Source organism: Balaenoptera physalus (genome assembly GCF_965194825.1).
Source record: "Balaenoptera physalus genome assembly, chromosome: 15".
In the NCBI taxonomy this organism is placed as follows: domain Eukaryota; kingdom Metazoa; phylum Chordata; class Mammalia; order Artiodactyla; family Balaenopteridae; genus Balaenoptera; species Balaenoptera physalus.
Window position 1 is genome coordinate 82,248,731 of NC_138894.1, and position 19,871 is coordinate 82,268,601.

A 19,871-nucleotide genomic window follows, 5' to 3' on the forward strand; every position below is an offset into this window, starting at 1 on the left:
CAGGCGCCTTGGGTGCTGAGCCCACTGGCCCGGGGCCCTGAGACCCCGGGGAAAGGACAGGCGAGAGGCAAGGCCCCAGTGGCCCTGGCTGAGTCCAGGCTGAGCCCCCTCGCTGCCCCTCCTCGGTCCTCAGAGCCGGGCCTGGTGCGGAAAAGCAAACAGGCCCCGGACGCTGCCCTTTGGACCTTTTGCAATTCGCCCGGCGCTCTTTCAGCTGCAGCCCTGGGCGGGCGGCCTCGTATAAATCGGGCCCGGGCGCCGGCCCCGCATTACTCCCGCGGGTGCGAGTGCGGAGCGGGTGCGGGTGCGGAGCTGCTGCCTGTGGGCGCCGGTCCCTAAGGAGCCAGCGAGCAGCGCGGAGGCCAGGCCCAGCCAGCGGGCGGGAGGGAGCCGCCGCTCAGGTCGGCCATGGGCCCCCCGAGGCCGGCGCTGCTGCCGCTGCTGCTGCCGCTGCTACTGCTTGCCGCCAGCGCCCGGGCCAGTGAGTGAGGCCCCCCGGCCGCTGGGGCGCCAGGCCGGGGCTGGAGGGGGGAGCCAGGGCACGAGCGGGGGCTGGGGCAGCTTGGGCCTGGGTCAGAGGGAGGACGGCCACAGGGTCGGGGGACAGGGGCACAGGACCAGCTGGGTGGCTCCTCCAGACTCAGGTAACGGGAGGGGCTGGGGATTGGGTTCTTCAAAACCTGCTTCCCTCCAAGACGCTAAAAGTCCTCTGCACTTGTCGTCCCTGTCAGACGCTGGGACCCATCTAGAAGAACGGGAAAACCCACAGTTGTCGTTCTCCCTTTCTTACAGGAGACACCGTGCCGGAAAATGTCAGCCCGAGCTGTCCAAGTAAGGCATTTCCCGCTGGGGCAAGGAAGGGCACCCCTCCACCCCTCCCCCTGCCCCTCAGGCCACTTAAATGCTGTGATGCTGTGATTGGTGTACCCTGCTCTGGGCCCAAGAAGCCAGTTCCTTGAGCCTCTGACCCCCTCCAAGGGGTCTCCGCTCTCTTCTACCCACCCTTCCCATCTGTCCTAAAAGTTCAGCCTGGGAGTAGGGTGGGGAAGGGACCGTCAACTGTTGGACCGTAGACACTTTAAAGAGACATCCGTCCTGTTTGTCAGGGGCTAATCATTAATTTGAAGGGCGGGAAGGTGAGGAAATGCTGACTTTAACCTTTGTGCAGAAATCCAGATGCCCACCCCTTTGTATTTACCTGACCCCTAGGGGTCAAAGGAGCTGGCCTTGCAGTGGTACCCTGTGTTCTCCCAAGAGCCGGAGGCTGCCCTCTGATGGAGCAGCACTGCCATCTCGTGGGCGTCTGGCATCACTGCATCTGGGCTCATGACCCAAATGTTATTTTTCTTAAATTGTTCAGAAAATGCCTCTCGCACTGTGGAAACCTCCGGAAATTCCTTCTTGGGGGTTTCTTAAATCAGCCGGATACCCTTAACGCTTAATGAACTTAGCCTCAGATGTTTGGTAGAATCAAAAAAGAGCCACAGAATTATGGTATTTTCAAGCTGAAAAGGCAATGAGAGATATTTGCTTTTATGCTATCAACTCTTAATTTTCCAGGGAGTCTTTCCTATAGACTTTCTGAGCCTCATTACTTGACACTCCCTGCCTTGTGCCTCAGATTATATATTCAAAGATTACCAGCTAATTTAAATATTAGCCTCAGCAAAATCATAATGCAGAAGCTAAATCTATAAAGGAAAATTAAGTATAAGGCAAAATCAATTAAAAATAATTTGAGTTTAATTACCATTTTTTATTATCTTTGCCACTATCCCTCTCTGCCCAGGATTGACTGTCCTCGGGCAAGTTATTTCTGCTGTGTAGCTGACTTATTTCTCCTCATTGCAGAAGATGCAACGCGATTCAAGCACCTCAGGAAATATGTATACAACTATGAGGCTGAGAGTTCCAGTGGAGTCCCTGGGACTGCTGATTCAAGAAGCTCCACCAAGATCAACTGCAAGGTATGAGGGGAGATAGAGGGCCACTGGAGGACCCTGGAGCCCAGGGCTGAGCAAACCCGGCTTGTGCCAGGACTGTCATAATCTCCAAGTGCTGGACTGGCCCTCAGTTTGAAAGTCAGCCACTTTGCTGAGAAGTTGTCTGCCACAGAAAACAAATTTTACCCACCAGGTTTATTTTCCCATTAGCTTGCAAGATGTAATTAGAATATGTGATCTAGAATATCAAGATTGAGACCAGAAGATTTAATATGTTGAGAGACGTCCAGCGGGTGGGCCAAGGGAGGTGAGCATCCCAGGAAAGCATTCTGGAGTGCGGTTTTTATCATCTAAGTCAAATAGTATCTGCTACCAAAGACAAAACGGAAAAAAGAAAAATTTTTAAGTGCAATTTGTTCTCAAATAAAACTTTACTTATTGTTGAGACTGACTGTACTCCTATCCATGTTCCTGTGGAACAGATCTAAGGGCCACTATTGGGGTTCATGTGGGAAAGAGAAGTCAGGCTGGGCCACCCTCTTCTTTCTAGGGTCCCAGCGTCTGTGCTGTCAGATAAGGTAGCCATTAGCCACTTGTGGCTATTTAAATTGAATGAAAGTAAAAATTCAGATTCTTAGTCACACTAGCCACATTTCAAATGCCCAATAGGCACCCATACCTAGCAGCTCCCATATTGGATAGTGAGAATATAGAACATTTCCAGCACTGCAGAAAGTTCTTTAAGCAGTGCTGGATAACAACTAGGGATCTGTTTAAACTCCAGCTGCATGCAAAGCTCTGAATAGGCCCTGATAGGTACAATGGTCTTGAATTTTTGGTTTTTCTATTTACATTAAGGAAACATTTGCTGTTGAAAGCAGTGATAGCTCTCCTCCTGCCTCCTGGTTTTCTTCCAAACCCTCACTCCTAGGCTGCATTTCTTCTAGCCAGTTGTACGTCTTTAAAGGGAGTACATTTAGAACCAATAAAAAGATATCATCCTTTGCATGCATAGGGGAAAACTTCAGAAGCATGGTACCCTAGGACATGGAAAAGGCCGGAAAGCCCTGTGCTGAGGGGGGATCTTGTGTTCTTGATGGAGATTCTTAATGTGCTGTTACCCTCTGTTGTCAGGTTGAGCTGGAGGTCCCCCAACTCTGCAACTTCATCCTGAAGACGAGCCACTGCACCCTGAAAGAGGTGTATGGCTTCAACCCTGAGGGCAAGGCCTTGCTGAAGAAGGCCAAGAACTCTGAGGAGTTTGCTGCCGCCATGTCCAAGTAAGACGTGGGCCTGTGCATTTAAATTTCTGAGCTCTGAGTGCCACTGCACGTGTTGTGCATGAGCGTGTGTGTGTGTCCACTGAGGCATGAATGTGTATGTTTATGTTGGGCATGTATGTGAGTATAAGTATTGGTATTCTCTATTCACCATGGATCAGGGAATTGCTGAGTTTTCCCAACAATCAAAAAGAGGGAAGCAGTATTTACCCTCCCCTACTGAAGTTCCCCTAATTATCATTTAAATGTGGTTCTAAAAGATCTCACGCTTTAAAACTCCTTGAGACAGTAAAGCTGAGATGGTTTGTTTAAACAAGTGAATTCACGTTTAAAGAATGAAACAAGACTACGCCTCCTAGTCTTCAGACAGGGTCCTGGCAGGACTTGCTGTGGCCAAACATGGCAGTGCAGGGCCTGCTCAGCAGAGGACACCAGCTTCAAGGGGACCAGGGAGAGCTGAGGCCTGAGCTGGTCTCCCTCCAGGGCTGGCATTTTGCCAGTGCGCACTGACCGGGCCATTCCTGTCGTTTATGACCGGCATCGCTTCTGACTGATCAGTGCTCACGTTGTACTGGTTGTTAGATTTTTTGAACATTATCCCTGCCTCATCTCCAGATCACAGTCTGTAGTGTCCTGAGTGTGTGCAAATACGGATAGTCATGGATTTGTTGATTTGGTAACATCGGAAACTCCCCCCGTGCCCTTCTTTCAGTTTGTTTAACATTAGACTCGGAAGCCAGAATAGGCCTTGATGCTTCTGTCTCTTACCAATACATCTTATTTTATCCAAGACTTAGATGCATCTGAGGGAGTGGGGTGCAGTGACAGAAGGGAGTCATAGTTCCTTTTTGGTCCTTACCCTCCTGCAAAAAAGGACTCCTGCTTTTGGCCACCTCAAGGCTTTCCTGTGAGCCTGCATCAGTGTCTGGAATTTTCTGAGAGGATGGACAGCTGTGGGAAACATGCCTGGTCTCCTTTTCTTTATTCTGACTTAACTAGAGCAGGTGCTGCCAGGCCGTGTGAAACCCCCTAAGGAAGTCCCCAAAGAAAGGTCCCTTAGATCCGAGTTGACCCAGGCTTTAGACATAGCCTGAGATCATATAAAAGAGTGAATGAATGTCCAACAAATGTATGGAAAGAAGCTCCAATTCGCCAGGGGTCAGGAAATGCAATTAATGTAACAACGAGATATTTATCACCTTATACCCATAAGACTACAGAAATTGAAAACAGCTATAGCACTTGTTGCTAACAAGCCTATGAGGAAAAGTGTACCCTCGTGCACTGCTGGTGAGAATGAGTGCCATTAGTCAATATCTACTATAATTAAAAATACTTGTAGCATTTGACACAGCAATTTCAAATGCTGGGACTCTAGCCTATGAAAAGAAAAGTAGTAATGTGTGACAATAGATGCATAAAAATGTTTATTTCAGTGTTGTTCGTGCGGCAAAAAAAAAACCTAAAAAATCCAGGAAGAGAAAGTGAATGCCATCAAACAGGGGACTATGAATAAAGTATATATAACCATAGAATGGAATGTTATACAACTTTCTAAAAAGAATCTGTTAGAGCGCTACCAAATGACTCAGAAGGATTTTCATGGAGTATAAATTAAATGAGAAAAACAAGAGAAAGACAAGTATGCATAATACCATCCCATTTGGATAAAACAAGGAAAAACATACTCTTTCTATGCAGGTGTTTTCACTCCCACGCTTCTATACAGGATTGTCTGAGTGTGGAGATACAAATGGGATGCCCAGTAGGTTGTTCTGTGGGGGAGTGTAGCTGCAGAGACCCGATGTGGGTAGAAAAGAGAGAGAGGATGAGTGAGCCAAGCAAAAAAGGAAAAGAAATGAAAGAATACCAAAAGCATACACATATTTGTATGCTCTTGAAAAAATATATATAGATGTGTGTTGATATGTATGAAGAAAAAATGTAAAAGGAAAATAAGTAAAAAGGAGGCTACAAAGCCACCCAGCTTATGTCCATCAGGCTCATGGTGGAGAAAGGACACTCAGTGACCACACTCTCTCTGGGACAGGTACGATCTCAGGCTGGCTGTTCCTGAAGGGAAGCAAGTTTTACTTTACCCAGAGAAAGAAGAGCCTAAACACATCCTGAACATCAAGAGGGGCATCATTTCTGCCCTCCTGCTTCCCCTGGAGACAGAAGAGGCTAAACAAGTGTTATTTCTGGTGAGAATTTAGAAAGCTGATAACAGTGGCCCTTTGAACGCATCTTCACATATTGGAGCCGGGTCCCACTTATACATCAGGTGGATCGTTGACTCAGCTGCATGGCTAGTTACACGGGAGGCCCGATATTGGTGTGAAGCACAGTGCCCAGGGCTCGCCCCAGCCTCTGGGCTCATTGAGGGCTCAGCCCACGCAGCCTGAGCAGGTTGGGTCTAATTTTATAGCAGTTTCTGGGGAGTCCCAACCACCCTACTCCTTTGTTTGATTTTGTTCTGTTTCCACAAGGTAGAGCCTCTGTGTTGTTTTAAACACAGAAAATAATTGAATCTACTTGCCAGCCTCTTGTAAGAATTTCAGGTTTTGATCGGAGAGAGAATTCAATTTACTTCAGTCCCAAGAACACTTTTGAGCCCTTACTCTGCTCTGAGTTCCATACTGCGCTACTCGCGGAGAACTCACTGCTGCATCCTGCAGAGGCCTCTCCTCAGGGAGTTCCCAGGGCCTGGGGTGAGAACCAAGACACGTAGAACACAAGGCAGATTGGAATACGAGCCGTAAATGAACAGTTGAGAAAATGCTCTGCGAGCACAGGATATAAAACCAGCATTGGCTAGGTCCCAGGAGGGCCGGCAGGTATGCCTCAGAACCAGGATCACCCGTAAGTGGTTTTCTCACTCCGGCTCTGGCCGCCCTTGGAACCAGCAATGCCCACGCTCTGTCAAAGAGGATGAAGCTTTCTCCCAAAGCCACGTTGCATCCGCCTTTTCTCCCTGGCTCCTTTCCCAGCCCCACCCCAAGAACCTAAACATGTTTCCCCATGTTGAATACACCATTTGTGTCTTTTGCTCCCATAGGACACCGTGTATGGAAACTGCTCCAGTGACGTTACCGTTAAAACAAGGAAGGGAAATGTGGCAACAGAAATATCCATCGAAAGAAACCTGGAGAGCTGTGATCGCTTCCAGCCCATTAGCACGGGAGTTAGCCCCCTGGCTTTGATCAAAGGCATGGTAAGTTTCACATCAGCATTGCTATTCACACGGCAGCAGCCTCTTTATTATTAAAATGATGGAATGTTAGAGCTATACGGGATCTCAGAGGAAAACTTGTAGGCAAAGAAAACATAAGAAGCAGTAGCAGCTGTGAAGTGTTTATGTTTGGTGGGACAGACAGGCGTGTGTAGGGTACCAGGTTATATATACTTTGTGCAGGATCATAGGTCCACTGGGGTAGAATAAGAAGAGTCTATAGTTTGACTCAGCTTTGGGTCTGCCGAGTTGTTGCATCCCCTTGTCAAAATGTCAAGTACCAAGCTCTCTTCTCTAACTGAATGTATCTAGTGGTACAGAACCCCCATTCCCCCCACCTTCTTCCCTGAAGGTAAATACCTATGGCCGAAGACTCCGGTTCAAGCCCCAGGGACTGATGAAAATGCTTCTCCCCTGATCTCATTCACAGACCCGCCCCTTGTCAACGCTGATTGGCAGCAGCCAGTCCTGCCAGTACACCCTGGACCCTAAGAGGAAGCACGTGTCAGAAGCCATCTGCAAGGAGCAACACCTGTTCCTGCCTTTCTCCTATAAGTAGGTCACCCTCTGCAGCCGTGATTCATTATTTATGGGGCCAGTAGGAGCTGAATGCTTCTCAGGAGCCCTCTTGCAGGCTAGGCTGTGCCTGGGAGGGGGTTGTGAAGAGGTACAAAGCAGAGCCCATCCCTGTCCTCCTGTCTCAAGCTAACAGGCAATTTGGTAGGAAAGTCTTAGGCATGCAAAACAATTTGGAACCAACAAAAGATATCTGAGACCCAGATTTTAAGGGCTATAGATCAGGAAAAACTGGGGATCATTACAGCCTGCCCTGGTTATAAAGGCTTTGCAGAAGATTTGGGAATTGGCATAGAGATTTGTGTATCCAAATCCATTCTGAAAACTGGTCAGTCAACTAATGTATATTGAGTAATTGCTATAGTCTTGGCACTGTGCTGTGGGAGGTGCAAAGGACTTTCAAAGCACAATGTTAGTCCATTCCCTCTGGGCCCTCCAGAATGGTGGAGGGTGTAAGGTACATATGTCCTTCTGGTGGAAGGACAGCCAACGTGACCAGAAGGAGGTGGTACTGTTCACCAGGGGGATCAAGGACAGTTCGCTTTTTTTTTAAATTGGATTATAGTTGCTTTACAATGTTGCGTTAGTTTCTGCTGTACAGCAAAGTGAATCAGCTATGCATATACATATATCCCCTCTTTTTTGGATTTCCTTTCCGTTTAGGTCACCACAGGGCACTGAGTAGAGTTCCCTGTGCTATACAGTAGGTTCTCATTAGTTATCTATTTTATACATATTAGTGTATATATGTCAATCCCAATGCCCCAGTTCATCCCACCCCCCTCCCCCCTTGGTATCCATCTGTTTGTTCTCTACACCCGTGAAGGACAGTTGGCTATAACTATGGGTTGAAAGGTGAGCAGAATTTGGGTAGAAGCAGAGGTGGGGGAAACATTTAACATGAAAAGAACAGAATGGTCTGGGGAGCTGGCCATCGATGACATGATGTGCCTCCTTTGTTACCAGGAATAAGTATGGGATGATGGCACAGGTTACACAGACTTTGAAACTTGAAGACACACCTAAGATCAACAGCCGCTTCTTTGATGAAGGTAAGACTTTATGTGCACGTGGTTGCCAGAGCTGGGAAATCTGCCCACGATGTACCAACCATGGCTTAGCTCCTTGCTGGGCCCGATGAAATGTCTGCTGGTGATGAGGTCATGGGCTCTAGTGTTCTGGCTGTGGGCCATTCTACTGAGAAAGCACATTCACTTCAGAATGTCAGGTGGCAATGGGATAAAGGAAAGGGAAGAGTTCCCCAAAGCTACCTGGGTTTTTGTAAGTAGGAAACTGGTTTCCTAAGTCAACCTTTGGTAGATCTGACAGCCTCATACACCCCATGATAAGGCCTGGGGCCTGGACAAGGTGGGGCAAGTGAGAGAGACCCTCAGGGTCAGGGATCAGTCTTTAGAGCTGAAAGGAACTGTAGAGACCTCTGGTCCAACCCCAGCCCTGCATGTGTCTTGTATGTGAAGCTGTCGTGTGCCTTACCTCGTTGTTCTCAGCAACCTGTGATGTCAGGTGGTAGCAACGTGTGCTTTTATACCCATCAGAGGTGAAAGGGACCCAGAGAGAGGCTTAGTGATGTGTTCACAGTCACAGACTATTAGAGGTGGTGAAAAATAGGCCTCCAGGTCTACTCTAAGTGGACTCCTTCCACTGCACCATATTTCCGTGCTGATTCACCTGCCTCCCTGGCACAGGTGAGAGCAGGGTGATGGAGGGGACACAAAAATCGTCTTCCCCTCCCCCACAAACTGCCAGTAGATCCCGCTGGAAGAAAGGGTGGGTGAGCAGCAGTGAGTCAGCTTCAGCTGTTGCCACATCAGCAGCAGTACCTCCTCACCAGGTCTTTTAGGCAGAAAGGTTATCCGATACCAGAGTCACAAAAGCCTGGATTCAGTTCCAGCTCTGCCTCTCACACCAGAAAGGTCTTGGGCAAGGTGAGTGGCTTGCCTCTGGGTCTTAGTTCCCTTATCTTTATTTTTTTATTTTTTATAAGTTTATTAATTCTATTTATTTATTTTTGGCTGCATTGGGTCTTCGTTGCGGTGCGCGGGCTTCTCATTGAGGTGGCTTCTCTTGTGGTGGAGCACAGGCTCTAGGCGTGCGGGCTTCAGTAGTTGCAGCGTGTGGGCTCAGTAGTTGTGGCTCGCGGGCTCTAGAGCACAGGCTCAGTAGTTGTGGCGCACGGGCTTAGTTGCTCCGCGGCATGTGGAATCTTCCCAGACCAGGGCTCAAACCCGTGTCCCCTGCATTGGCAGGCGGATTCTTAACCACTGCGCCACCAGGGAAGTCCCCCCTTATCTTTAAATTGAGGAATAATACTACCCTCAGGGAGAGTGTGATGAGTCAATGAAAACACTGAAGTCAGACCCCTAGCACAGAGCCAGATAGATACGTAATGGGCATCAAGTATAGTACCGGATAGTTTTCTTTTCTTTTCCCCTTTGCTGACCCCTCCTTGACCTCCAGTTTCCAGTAGAAAGATGAGGGTGAGAAGCAGAGGTAAGCCAGAATCCCTCTGACACATTCCTCCTTCCAGGTGCCGAGGCGGTGGGTCTTGCCTTTGAGAGCACCAAGTCCACGTCACCGCCAAAGCAGGCCGAGGCCATCGTGAAGACCCTCCAGGAGCTGCAGAAACTGCATGTCTCCGAGCAGAATGCCCAGAGAGCTAACCTCTTCCATAAACTGGTGACTGAGCTGCGAGCCCTCAGCAATGAGGCAGTCACATCCCTCTTGCCAAAGTTGATCGAGGTGTCCAGGTATTTCTTGAATAGTCGCAGCTCAATCTTTCATAGATTATACACCTGTGGTAGCTGGCTGAGACCTCGGCCAAACAGAGAATCTCAGGGACCATTGAAATTTCAACCCAGTTAATCAATTAGTCAGTCAGTTAATGTTTACTGGATAGAGAAATATCAGCTAAGGTGTCTAGAGTTCCATGGGCAATACACACATACACACATTGCATCCAAGGTAGATACATACTTGTGTATTAAGACAGGAGGGAAATATTTCCCACATTTTGATGTGTATCTTCTAATTCCTAGTTCTGTAATGGGTACCCTGGAGTGTTTGAGAGAAAAAGAAGTCTGTGCCTTCTGGAAGCTTATAGGCTAGAGGAGAGAGAACTCAGGCAAACAAAATAATACCGTGCCTTCGCTTTACTCCAATGCACTCACTGTTAGTGCTGTGAAGATCAGAGAAGGGACTGAGGACTGGACGAGTGTTTGCCTGGCATGTTCTGTGTTCTGACCAAAGGATGACAGACCTCTCTGGATGTTGAGTCCAGGGGGTCCTTCTTCAGACTTTGCTCCGTGGTGCTTCTCCGGTGGATAATGCTTATAGGGAAGGCTTTCTGGTTCTAGGGATCTGAGTGAGATTTTGGAAGATGGTTGGATTTGGATTGTGAATAAGGGGAATAAGGGCATTCCTGACAGAGGGAACACCACGAGCCAAGGATATTTTAGCTGCCTAGAAGGTGATGTTTATAACTTTCTCTGCCCTTTTCTTCTCAGCCCCATCACTTTACAAGCCTTGATTCAATGCGGACAGCCCCAGTGTTACACTCACATCCTCCAGTGGCTGAAAAGTGAGAAAGCCAACCCCCTTCTGATAGATGTTGTGACCTACCTGGTGGCCTTGATTCCAAAGCCCTCTGCCGAGAGGCTGCGGGCAGTCTTTAACATGGCAAAGGAGCAGCAGAGCCGGGCCACGTTTTATGCTCTGAGTCACGTGATCAACAAGTGAGTATTACACTGGTTCTCCTCGTAGGAGCTAAGGAAGACCCCGCTTCTCTGTATTAAGTTTGTACCCTCCCTCCACTTTCAAATTATGATGCTTACTCTTTTGTTTTTCTACTGCTCATTTTGAGAGTAATGATTTGAAAAAAGAAATCAGCAAATATAAGTGTATATTTTAAGATAAATCTGGCTATGCTCGCTGAATCCTACCTCTTATTCTGTAGCTATCATAAGACAAACCCTATGGGGACACAGGAACTGCTGGAAATTGCTGATTACCTGTCGGAACAGATTCGCAATGACTGTACTGGGAACGAAGATCACACCTACTTGATTCTGAGGGTATTTTCAGTTTTTTGTATGATGTGCAGCTTTCCTGTACACCCCTCACTTCTTCTGTGCCCTGATTCCCTCTTGTTTCTTTTCAATGCAGGTCATTGGAAATATTGGTAGAACCATGGAGCAACTAACCCCAAAACTCCCATCTTCAGTCCTGAAATGCATCAAAAGTAGACAGCCATCACTGCTGATTCAGAAGGCTGCCATCCAGGCCCTGCGGAAAATGGAGCTTAGAGATGAGGTAAAGTCCACAGAAGAGGACTGAAAGTGAAAAGTTTATTCAGACTGACAAGGATTTGGAATGAGATTCTAAATCTCCTCATTCTAGTGACTTTATTCTACTGCTTTTTAATTGCAACTTTCAACACACCTGGTGACTGCCTAGCAGTAATGTGGACGTGAGAGAAATATTTGCGCTTGTTGCTACTCTAGCAGGCGGAGTGTGAGATGTTCACTATACGCTGTCCTCCCGCCAGACTGACCATCGCTCCCATCTTGGGAAAACATGTCTGATTTTTCCCCAGTTCCCCTAGACTAGGATAGTCAAACTGGCCCCAGAAAGTGGCAGTGACTCCAGAGCTTTGCAGACAACCTGACTTACTTATTAGCACCAAATTCTCACTGTCCCTTCCCACCTTTATTCTCATATTAAGATAATTTATGTTAAAACAACTTTATCTTCAGTTAGTGGCAGATCTCCGACAAGTTGTAACTTGTCCAAAACTTGTGTATTTTAATGCAGTTGAATTCAACACGCATTTGATAGGTGTCTTCTGAGAACCCTTCCTTGAGCTGGTTGCTCTGGGGGAAACACGGGCAAGAAGGTTCAGTACCAGCATTTGAAGGATTCTTAGAGAGAAATTCAGCTTGCGCGTAAGACGAGGCACGTTTGCCAGGCGTGTTCTGTGTTCTGACAGTGACAACAGTCTCTTTTGGCTACAGGTCCGGGAGGTCCTACTTCAGACTTTCCTCGATGACACCTCTCCAGGGGATAAGCGACTGGCTGCCTATCTCATGCTGATGGGCAGCCCTTCCCAGTCAGATATTAACAAAATCACCCAACTCCTCCCACGGGAACAGAATGAGCAAGTGAAGAACTTTGTGGCTTCCCACATCGCCAACATCTTAAACTCAGAAGAGCTGTATGTCCAGGAGTGAGTGAATTCGTCCCCATCTGCCACAGGGGGCTGAAATTCCAAACCTCAATTCTGATTTAGCCGCTGCCTGCCCTTCATACATTGTTCTCTCTTCTGGAACAAACATCTGGGTGAAAGGGTGGCAGATCTGAGCCAAGCTCTTGGGGCAGATGAAACCCAAATAGTTTGGTAGCGATTGGAAATCCATATTTACTTGGGGGTGGAAGAGTAACGTGATGTGTGTCGGCTCACAATATCCTCCTCCTCTTCATCTAGGTTGAAAAAGTTAGTGGAAGAAGCTCTGAAAAAATCTCAACTTCCAACTGTCATGGACTTCAAAAAGTTTTCCCGGAACTATCACCTTTCCAAATCTATTTCTCTTCCATCACTTGACCCAGTCTCAGGCAGAATCGAAGGGAATCTTATATTTGATCCAAGTAATTACCTTCCTAAAGAAAGCATGCTGAAAATGACCCTCTCAGTCTTCGGATTAGCTCCAGCTGACCTCTTTGAGGTATGTGTGAGATTGAAGCAGAGTCTTATGTTTTCTAGGCCATTCTGTTCTACATCATAAACATAAAGTCAAGTCAAGGGAGCCGTGAGCCAGCTACGGAGGAACAAGAATCATCAGGCAGTGGTACCATCACTTCTTTCCCTCCTCCCTCACCTTCCTGCCTCCCCACTAGGGGCCATCTGAAGCATGACTCCTTATATGAATGGAAATGCAGATGTCTCAGAGAAGCCCTTAGACCCCAAATCCAAGGAAGTGCATGGGCTGCGCCATCAGACGGCTCTGGTTCAAACCCCAAGTCCACTCCCAACTCTGAATCTTTGGTTTAACTATTTATGCTCTCTGAACCTTAGCTGCCTCTTCCAGAAAACAGGCATGTGATAAGTTCTGCCTGTCAAGATTCTGTTGAGATTTAAATAAGAAAACTCACGTGGAGTGCTAAGCTCAGCTCCTGCCCTGTAGTAGTCACCGAAGACTCGTTTAATGAATTGGGCATAAAGAGGGGAATGGAAGGCTGACAGGCAACAGAGAAACATGATGGCATTTTCTTGCCTGATTTTCTTTCTCAGATTGGTTTGCAAGGAAAAGGCTTTGAGCCAACATTGGAAGCTCTTTTTGGGAAGCAAGGATTTTTCCCAGACAGTGTCAACAAGGCTTTGTATTGGGTTGATGGTCAAGTTCCTGATCATGTCTCCAAGGTCTTGGTGGATCACTTTGGCTACAACAAAGATGATAAACGTGAGCAGGTATGTTTCTGTTAAGTATCCTCTCAAGGAAAGCTTTGGGTTTCAATGCAAAAACATTCTTAATCTAAGCCTGGAAGTCACCAAGGTACTATCTAACTGAAGTGACAACTATGGCAATTATTAACCAGTCCAGTGAGGATAAGAGCCAGTATCCTCTGTAGGTATGGGCCTCCTGGAGATTCAGTCTACCCACATCCAGACCCATTAGAGGCCTCTCTAACATAATTAGAGGCTCTCTAACATTAGAGGCTCTCTAACTTTAGAGGCTCTCTAACATAGAGTTCATAATAGTATGAACTCTGGGGCATGGGTTTGAAATCTAACCTCACTCTCTTCAAGCTCTGCATACCTGGGCAAGTTGCTTGATGTTATGTCTGTTTCCACATCCCCAGATTGCTAATAATAATCCATACCCTTCACGAGGATATTTAAAGACTAAATGAACTGAAGTATGTAAAAAGCGGAGCAAAGTACCTGACTCTTGTATTGATTATTCAAGAAGCAGATAGTATTATACTCTTTAATTTCATATTTTCATTATTAATAACTACTTTCTTTGGCTCTCACCCGCACCAGTGCACTAGCTTATGGGAGCAAAATCCTCTTTGAAGCTAGCATAAGCCTCCACTTAAGGAGTAGAAAATAGATTGTATGATCTGGAGCTTCTTATGCTTTAGCTTTTTGCTACCCAAAGTGTGGTTGTCATTGGCATCACATCAGAGCTTGTTAGAAATGCAGGTTCTCAGGCCCTACTGGGCTCTGCTGAATCAGAACCTGCATTATAACGAGACTGCCAAGAAACTGGTGTGCACATTTCAGTTTGAGAAGCAGGGCCATAATTTACTCCTCCATGCTCACAAATGGTCCCACCTCCGTCTTCTATTACTTACCTCCGCTTGAGGCTGAGGGTCTTTCATCTGTTTGGAGCCTTTCAATCAATCACTCTTTTCTTCCTCAATGCCTAAGCATCAGTCTGTGGAATTCTTATCTCTAAGAACTTACCTAGATAAGAACTTACCTAGACCAGGTGTTTTTCAAGCTTTGGCCAATGTATATAGCAGCTATGCTTTCCCAAGAAACCCCTAGTGTTTTTGCCTTGTCAAAGGAGAGAGGGAGTAAGCAGGGGAGGGGTTGGCAGACAGAGGGTCTTCTAATCTTGGGGAGCTGTTGGGATCCTGGTGTCCTGGAGAGCAGAGGTGCCCCTTACTATGCCTACATCATTCAAGTTAAGAACAGAGTGGAAGCGCCGTTGTCCCTGAGTGTTCTTCGTCTCAGTCTGGAGGAGCTATCTACCTTTTGATAAAAGGTGGGAGCCTGATTTCAGTGTCTTCCCTGTGCCCCCGCCTTGAGCATTTGTGTTTAGGCCCACCACGGCTGCAGCAGGTAGGTCCCACATCTGAATCTACGGGTGTTTGTTTGACAACACTCACACCTCACTAGATATTTTGTTGTTAAAATCCCAGGACATGGTCAACGGAATTATGCTCAATGCTGAGAAGCTGATCAAAGATTTGAAATCCAAAGACTTCCCAGAAGCCAGAGCCTACCTCCACATCTTGGGAGAAGAGCTTGGCTTTGTCAAGCTCCAGGACCTCCAGCTCCTGGGGAGGCTGCTGCTGAACGGTGTCCGTACCCTGCAGGGGGTCCCTCAGATGGTAAGCGGGCCAGGCCCCGTCATAGGGTGACGAGATTAGCCTGGGCTCCTTTTAGATCTCCCAGGCTCCCTTAAGATCCCAGCCACACAAACCAGAGAAAGTGCTTGTACTTCCTTCAAAGAGGCAGGTTTGTCTTGAATTTCAGTGAAGAAGATTCTTGGATCCTAAGGAATTGATAACATTTAGAAATTAAGCTATTCATCATGTTAGATGTATCTTTTAACAGCGTTCATTTGTTCATCCGGAAAACAATGTTAAGTGTGTCTCCCTCTACCTATGCTACAGGTTCCTTTTAATATTGAAATGATGCAGTGATTATGAAACAACGTATGTAGAAAACTGTAATCCACTATCTAAATATGAACTATAGTTTTTTTTTTGTTTATTTTTGACTGCGTTGGGTCTTAGTTGCGGCATGCGGGCTCTTCGTTGTGGCGCGCAGGCTTCTCTCTTCGTTGTGGCACATGGGCTTCTCTCTAGTTGTGGCGTGCAGGCTCCAGAGCGCGTGGGCTCTGTAGTTGTGGCACGTGGGTCCCAGAGCGCATGGGCTCTGTAGTTTGCGGCACGCAGGCTCTCTAGTTGAGGTGCATGAGCTCAGTAGTTGCGGTGCGTGGGCTTAGTTGCCCCACAGCATATGGGATCTTAGTTCCCTAACCAGGGATTGAACCCACGTCCCCTGCATTGTAAGGCAGATTCTCTACCACTGGACCACCAGGGAAGTCCCTATAGTTTTTTATAATTATTAATTTATTAAAAAGGGAGAAAATATCCAAGTATACTCCATAGGATATAATGAATAATAATGTGGCTTTAATAAAAGAGATCTCAAGTTATTTTACAGATGTGTTATAAAGAACAAAGAACAATGCATACTGATATGTACATCATCTAAATAGCTCATCAGTTTTGTTTTTTTTAATTATTTTTTTAAATATTTATTTATTTATTTATTTATCTGGCTGTGCTGGGTCTTAGTTGCGGCCTGCGGGATCTTCATTGCGGCGTGCAGGATCTTTTAGTTGCAGCATGCACACTCTTAGTTGCGGCATGTGGATCTAGTTCCCTGACCAGGGATCGAACCCAGGCCCCCTGCATTGGGAGCACGGAGTCTTAGCCACTGGACCACCAGGGAAGTCCCAGCCCATCACTGTTTAAAAATTGGTTTTACCATAATATATCATGCTGCAAGTAGACCCTCATTTACATTTAGACTCCAAAACATCAGAATTAAGCCATGCTATGCAGTGATACTTAAAGTTCATAAATCTCAGAGGCCCAGAAATATTCTGAAATGCCTTCTAAATCACCAGTTGAAAACAACATGATATTTACACGGGGCAATTTTTTGTATCCCAATGTGTTGAAATCAGTAATCATTCCTCTTTACTTATTAAACTATTCAGCTAATTAAAATATGCTGGTCCCTTCCTTTCTGGATAAAGAAGAATAACCATTGTCTAATGTGGGGAGGGGGGTAGGTCGCATTTCACAAAGGCCACTTCGATGAAGCGTACTTTTCCTCTCCCCTGTCGGATCTACAGATTAAAGAGCTCGTAAGGAAAGGTTCAAAGGGTGACTTGTTTCTTCACTACATCTTCATGGACAATGCCTTTGAAGTCCCCACCGGACTTGGATTACAACTGCAGGTGTCCTCCTCCGGAGTCATCGCTCCTGGAGTCAAGGCTGGAGTGAAACTGGAAGTAGCCCATGTAAGACCCCGTCCGCTTTTTCCTTCCTTAGGTTGTTCTTTTCCTCCAGGGTGGGTGTCTTGTGCAATTTAAAAAATGTGTTTCCAGTTCAAGACGAAGTGCATCACCATTGGAATCACCTCATTAACTTTTATGACAAACGTTAGGCTTCCACTAGGATGCACCACCTCGCTAGCTCTGCTCGGGCACAGCAGTAGCATGAGAACTCAGCTGTTTCTGTCGTCTTTGTATCTTGTTATGCTTCAAGTTAACTTGGGCACTTCCTAGTCCTGGGTATCGGTCTGGCCCTGGAGGACTGAGAACTTGGCTTTTCCTCCTACAAACGCATCTCAGTAATGTTTCCTCTGGTGTGAGCCATCCAGAGATATTTGCCCAGGGGTGGGAAGGGTGGTTGATCTGACTACAGGGAACTGAGGTTATTTAACAAAGCTGAATAGGTTGTTTTGTGACTTACAGATACAGGCAGAACTGGTGACAAAGCCGTCTGTGTCTGTGGAGTTTGTGACAAATATGGGCATCATCATTCCGGACTTTGCTAGGAGTGGGGTCCAGATGAACACCAACTTCTTCCATGAGACAGGCCTGGAGGCGAGAGTAGCCCTGAAAGCTGGGCAGCTGGAGTTCATCGTTCCTTCTCCTAAGAGGCCAGTCAGGCTGTTCAGTGGCAGGTAATTCTTTCAGTAAGATCTGATCAGCCAGTTTGAAAGAAGGAATTATGACTGCAGGGTTTGGCCAGGCTAGACAGCTGATTGAGATAATTCAGGCCCCAGTGGATCTGGGGGGTGCTGGAGAGAGAGAAGGTACTGGATTACCTATTTTTAACCTGACTTAGACTCAGTATATAATTACAGTTTCCTTGACTTTTCACATTTTACTAAGATGAGACTTAAGACCTACTGATTAATGAGTTGCTGTTAGGTTGTGTTTTCTTGTTGTTTGTTTTGAGAATGAAGAAGCACTAGCTATAGAGAAATCATCTTTGGGAAATGGGTATTTTTCCCAGGAAAACCACCAAAGGACATACTGATTTGCAGTGGCTAGTTCAGTGCATAAAGCATGGAAGTCCTACTCTCCTGATTATGGGATGCAGCCTCCTATTGAGAGCTCCGTTTTCAATGAAATCTTCAAACGTTGATTTACCTTAGTTTCCATATTTTGGACACATTAATTTGTCAGTTCAAATATAGTGAGGCAAGCAGTGACTATCAAGTGAGGGCTCGGTTAGAGGAAGCAGGAGAGGACCATGAAATTACGTATCACAGAGCCTGTGGCAGTTAAGGAAAACCTTCTGAAGAGAGCCACACTTGAGCTGATCCCTGGAAGCTGTGTCGGAGTTATGCAGACAAAAGAGAAAGGAATGAGTGTTCCCAGGCAAAGAGAAAAGCACATGCAGTGGCCTGAAGGAAAAATGATACGGTTTGGGAACTACAAGAAATTCCATGAGGTCAAGTACACGGGGAACACGGTGAGAGAGGAAGTGAGAGGCTGGCAAGGGTCAGCCTTGTGAGCCGTCTTAGGGAGATTGGGCTCTTTTGAAGGCAAAAGGGTTTAAAGTGGGAGCATAAGTAAAATAAGGTCGGTGCTTTAGAAAACTCTGACTCCAGAGCGGGAAATGGGTGAAAAGGGGGCATGACTGGCAACAGGGAGACCAGTCAGGAGCCTGTTACAATCACATACAGGAGGGGGATGACAGTGGCCACACCCGATAAGGGCCAGGTGGACAGACGAGTGAGCCAACCCCAGAAATCCTTAGGACGTAGAAACACAAGTACCTGGTTATTGACTGACTGAATATGGTGGGCGGGGTGGGGGCGGAGAAAGAGGCAAGAGGAGTCAGGGGTGCCCGTCATTGAAATAAGGACTAAAGAGGAAGAGCAGCTGGTGTGGGGGACAGTGACGAATTCTGTTTTCAACACGCTGCACTGGAAGTCCTGTGAGACAGCCGATGGGAACATCCAGCTGTCAACGGACCAGTGGGTCTAAGCTCAGTGAAGAGGTTTGAGCTATAAGTACAGATCTGGGCATCACTGGCACATAGCGGTTGTTGAAGTCCAACAGTGATTAGTATAGAGTAAGGCATGAGGGACTAGGACGGAAACAGGCAGAAGAGACACATGTGAAGGGGAGAGGAATAAGCAGCAACGAGTGAGAAGGGGTGACCAAAGCCGTAAAGGGGCACAGAAGCCCAGGCGTGGCCACGGGGTGGATCACCCCATAGACAGGCCAACGCTGGCACTTAGGGTTCCAGCCCACCAGCAAACGTTGGTCTTAGGGCACCCCCTAAGATGAGGAAACAATACTGAGAAAAGAACATGATATATCAAAGATCCTTTCATCCTTGGATGAAATCAGGACATTGTTGAACTTTCTGGCACTTACTAATTTTTTAAGTACATACTTGGGAGGAGGATACCATAATCTTTTCAGGGGTTTTGGACTCAAAAGTCTTAATCTGGCCATAAGTGAGCAACTCTACTGAATGCTTCCAAGAGATCAAGGAAGACGAAGCCTCCAAATGTCCTTTGGAGCTGATTGGAGCTGCTGATGAAAGCAGTTCCAGAAGCACCATGGGGGTGACAGTCAGATCCCTGTTCAGTGAGATGGGTGTTGAAAGAAAGTGGAGACTGCAAAGGCAGACAAATTTCTTGACTGTGAGGGAGACAAGAGGGGGCTAGAAGGGAAGGAAAGGGGTGTGTGTGTGTGTGTGTGTGTGTGTGTGTGTGTGTGTGTGTACACACACAGTGGGAGAAGAGACTTGAGCATGTTTAATACTGGTGGAAAGAAGCCAGTAGAGAGAGATTGCAGATGAAAGAGAAGCAGGACACCTCTTATCCACACTTTAGGAAGGAAGGGGCAGCCCTGAGGTCAGATCCCCGTGATCGTTACTGACCCCTCGGAGCCTCTTTCCTCTGTAAAAGGAGACTCTTAATGCCCACTGTTGTGGAAATTACAGAGAACAAATGTGATGAACTTAGTGCAATGTCTAAGTGCAGGT

At 46.9% G+C, this 19,871-nt stretch overlaps 1 protein-coding gene across 1 annotated transcript in view; it reads left to right on the forward strand.

Moving 5' to 3' along the window:
- Positions 1 to 266: 266 nt before the first annotated feature.
- Positions 267 to 19,871, forward strand: part of APOB (apolipoprotein B) — a 39,511-nt gene continuing 19,906 nt past the window's right edge. The window contains exons 1-18 of the mRNA XM_082427392.1: positions 267 to 481; positions 793 to 831; positions 1,852 to 1,967; positions 3,078 to 3,223; positions 5,274 to 5,427; positions 6,282 to 6,437; positions 6,886 to 7,010; positions 7,998 to 8,083; positions 9,580 to 9,799; positions 10,556 to 10,783; positions 11,005 to 11,122; positions 11,214 to 11,360; positions 12,062 to 12,273; positions 12,532 to 12,769; positions 13,336 to 13,512; positions 14,976 to 15,167; positions 16,709 to 16,876; positions 17,333 to 17,544. Coding sequence (XP_082283518.1) covers positions 409 to 481; positions 793 to 831; positions 1,852 to 1,967; positions 3,078 to 3,223; positions 5,274 to 5,427; positions 6,282 to 6,437; positions 6,886 to 7,010; positions 7,998 to 8,083; positions 9,580 to 9,799; positions 10,556 to 10,783; positions 11,005 to 11,122; positions 11,214 to 11,360; positions 12,062 to 12,273; positions 12,532 to 12,769; positions 13,336 to 13,512; positions 14,976 to 15,167; positions 16,709 to 16,876; positions 17,333 to 17,544 — 2,807 coding nt within the window. The 5' untranslated portion in view covers positions 267 to 408. The remainder of the gene's footprint in view (positions 482 to 792; positions 832 to 1,851; positions 1,968 to 3,077; positions 3,224 to 5,273; positions 5,428 to 6,281; positions 6,438 to 6,885; positions 7,011 to 7,997; positions 8,084 to 9,579; positions 9,800 to 10,555; positions 10,784 to 11,004; positions 11,123 to 11,213; positions 11,361 to 12,061; positions 12,274 to 12,531; positions 12,770 to 13,335; positions 13,513 to 14,975; positions 15,168 to 16,708; positions 16,877 to 17,332; positions 17,545 to 19,871) is intronic.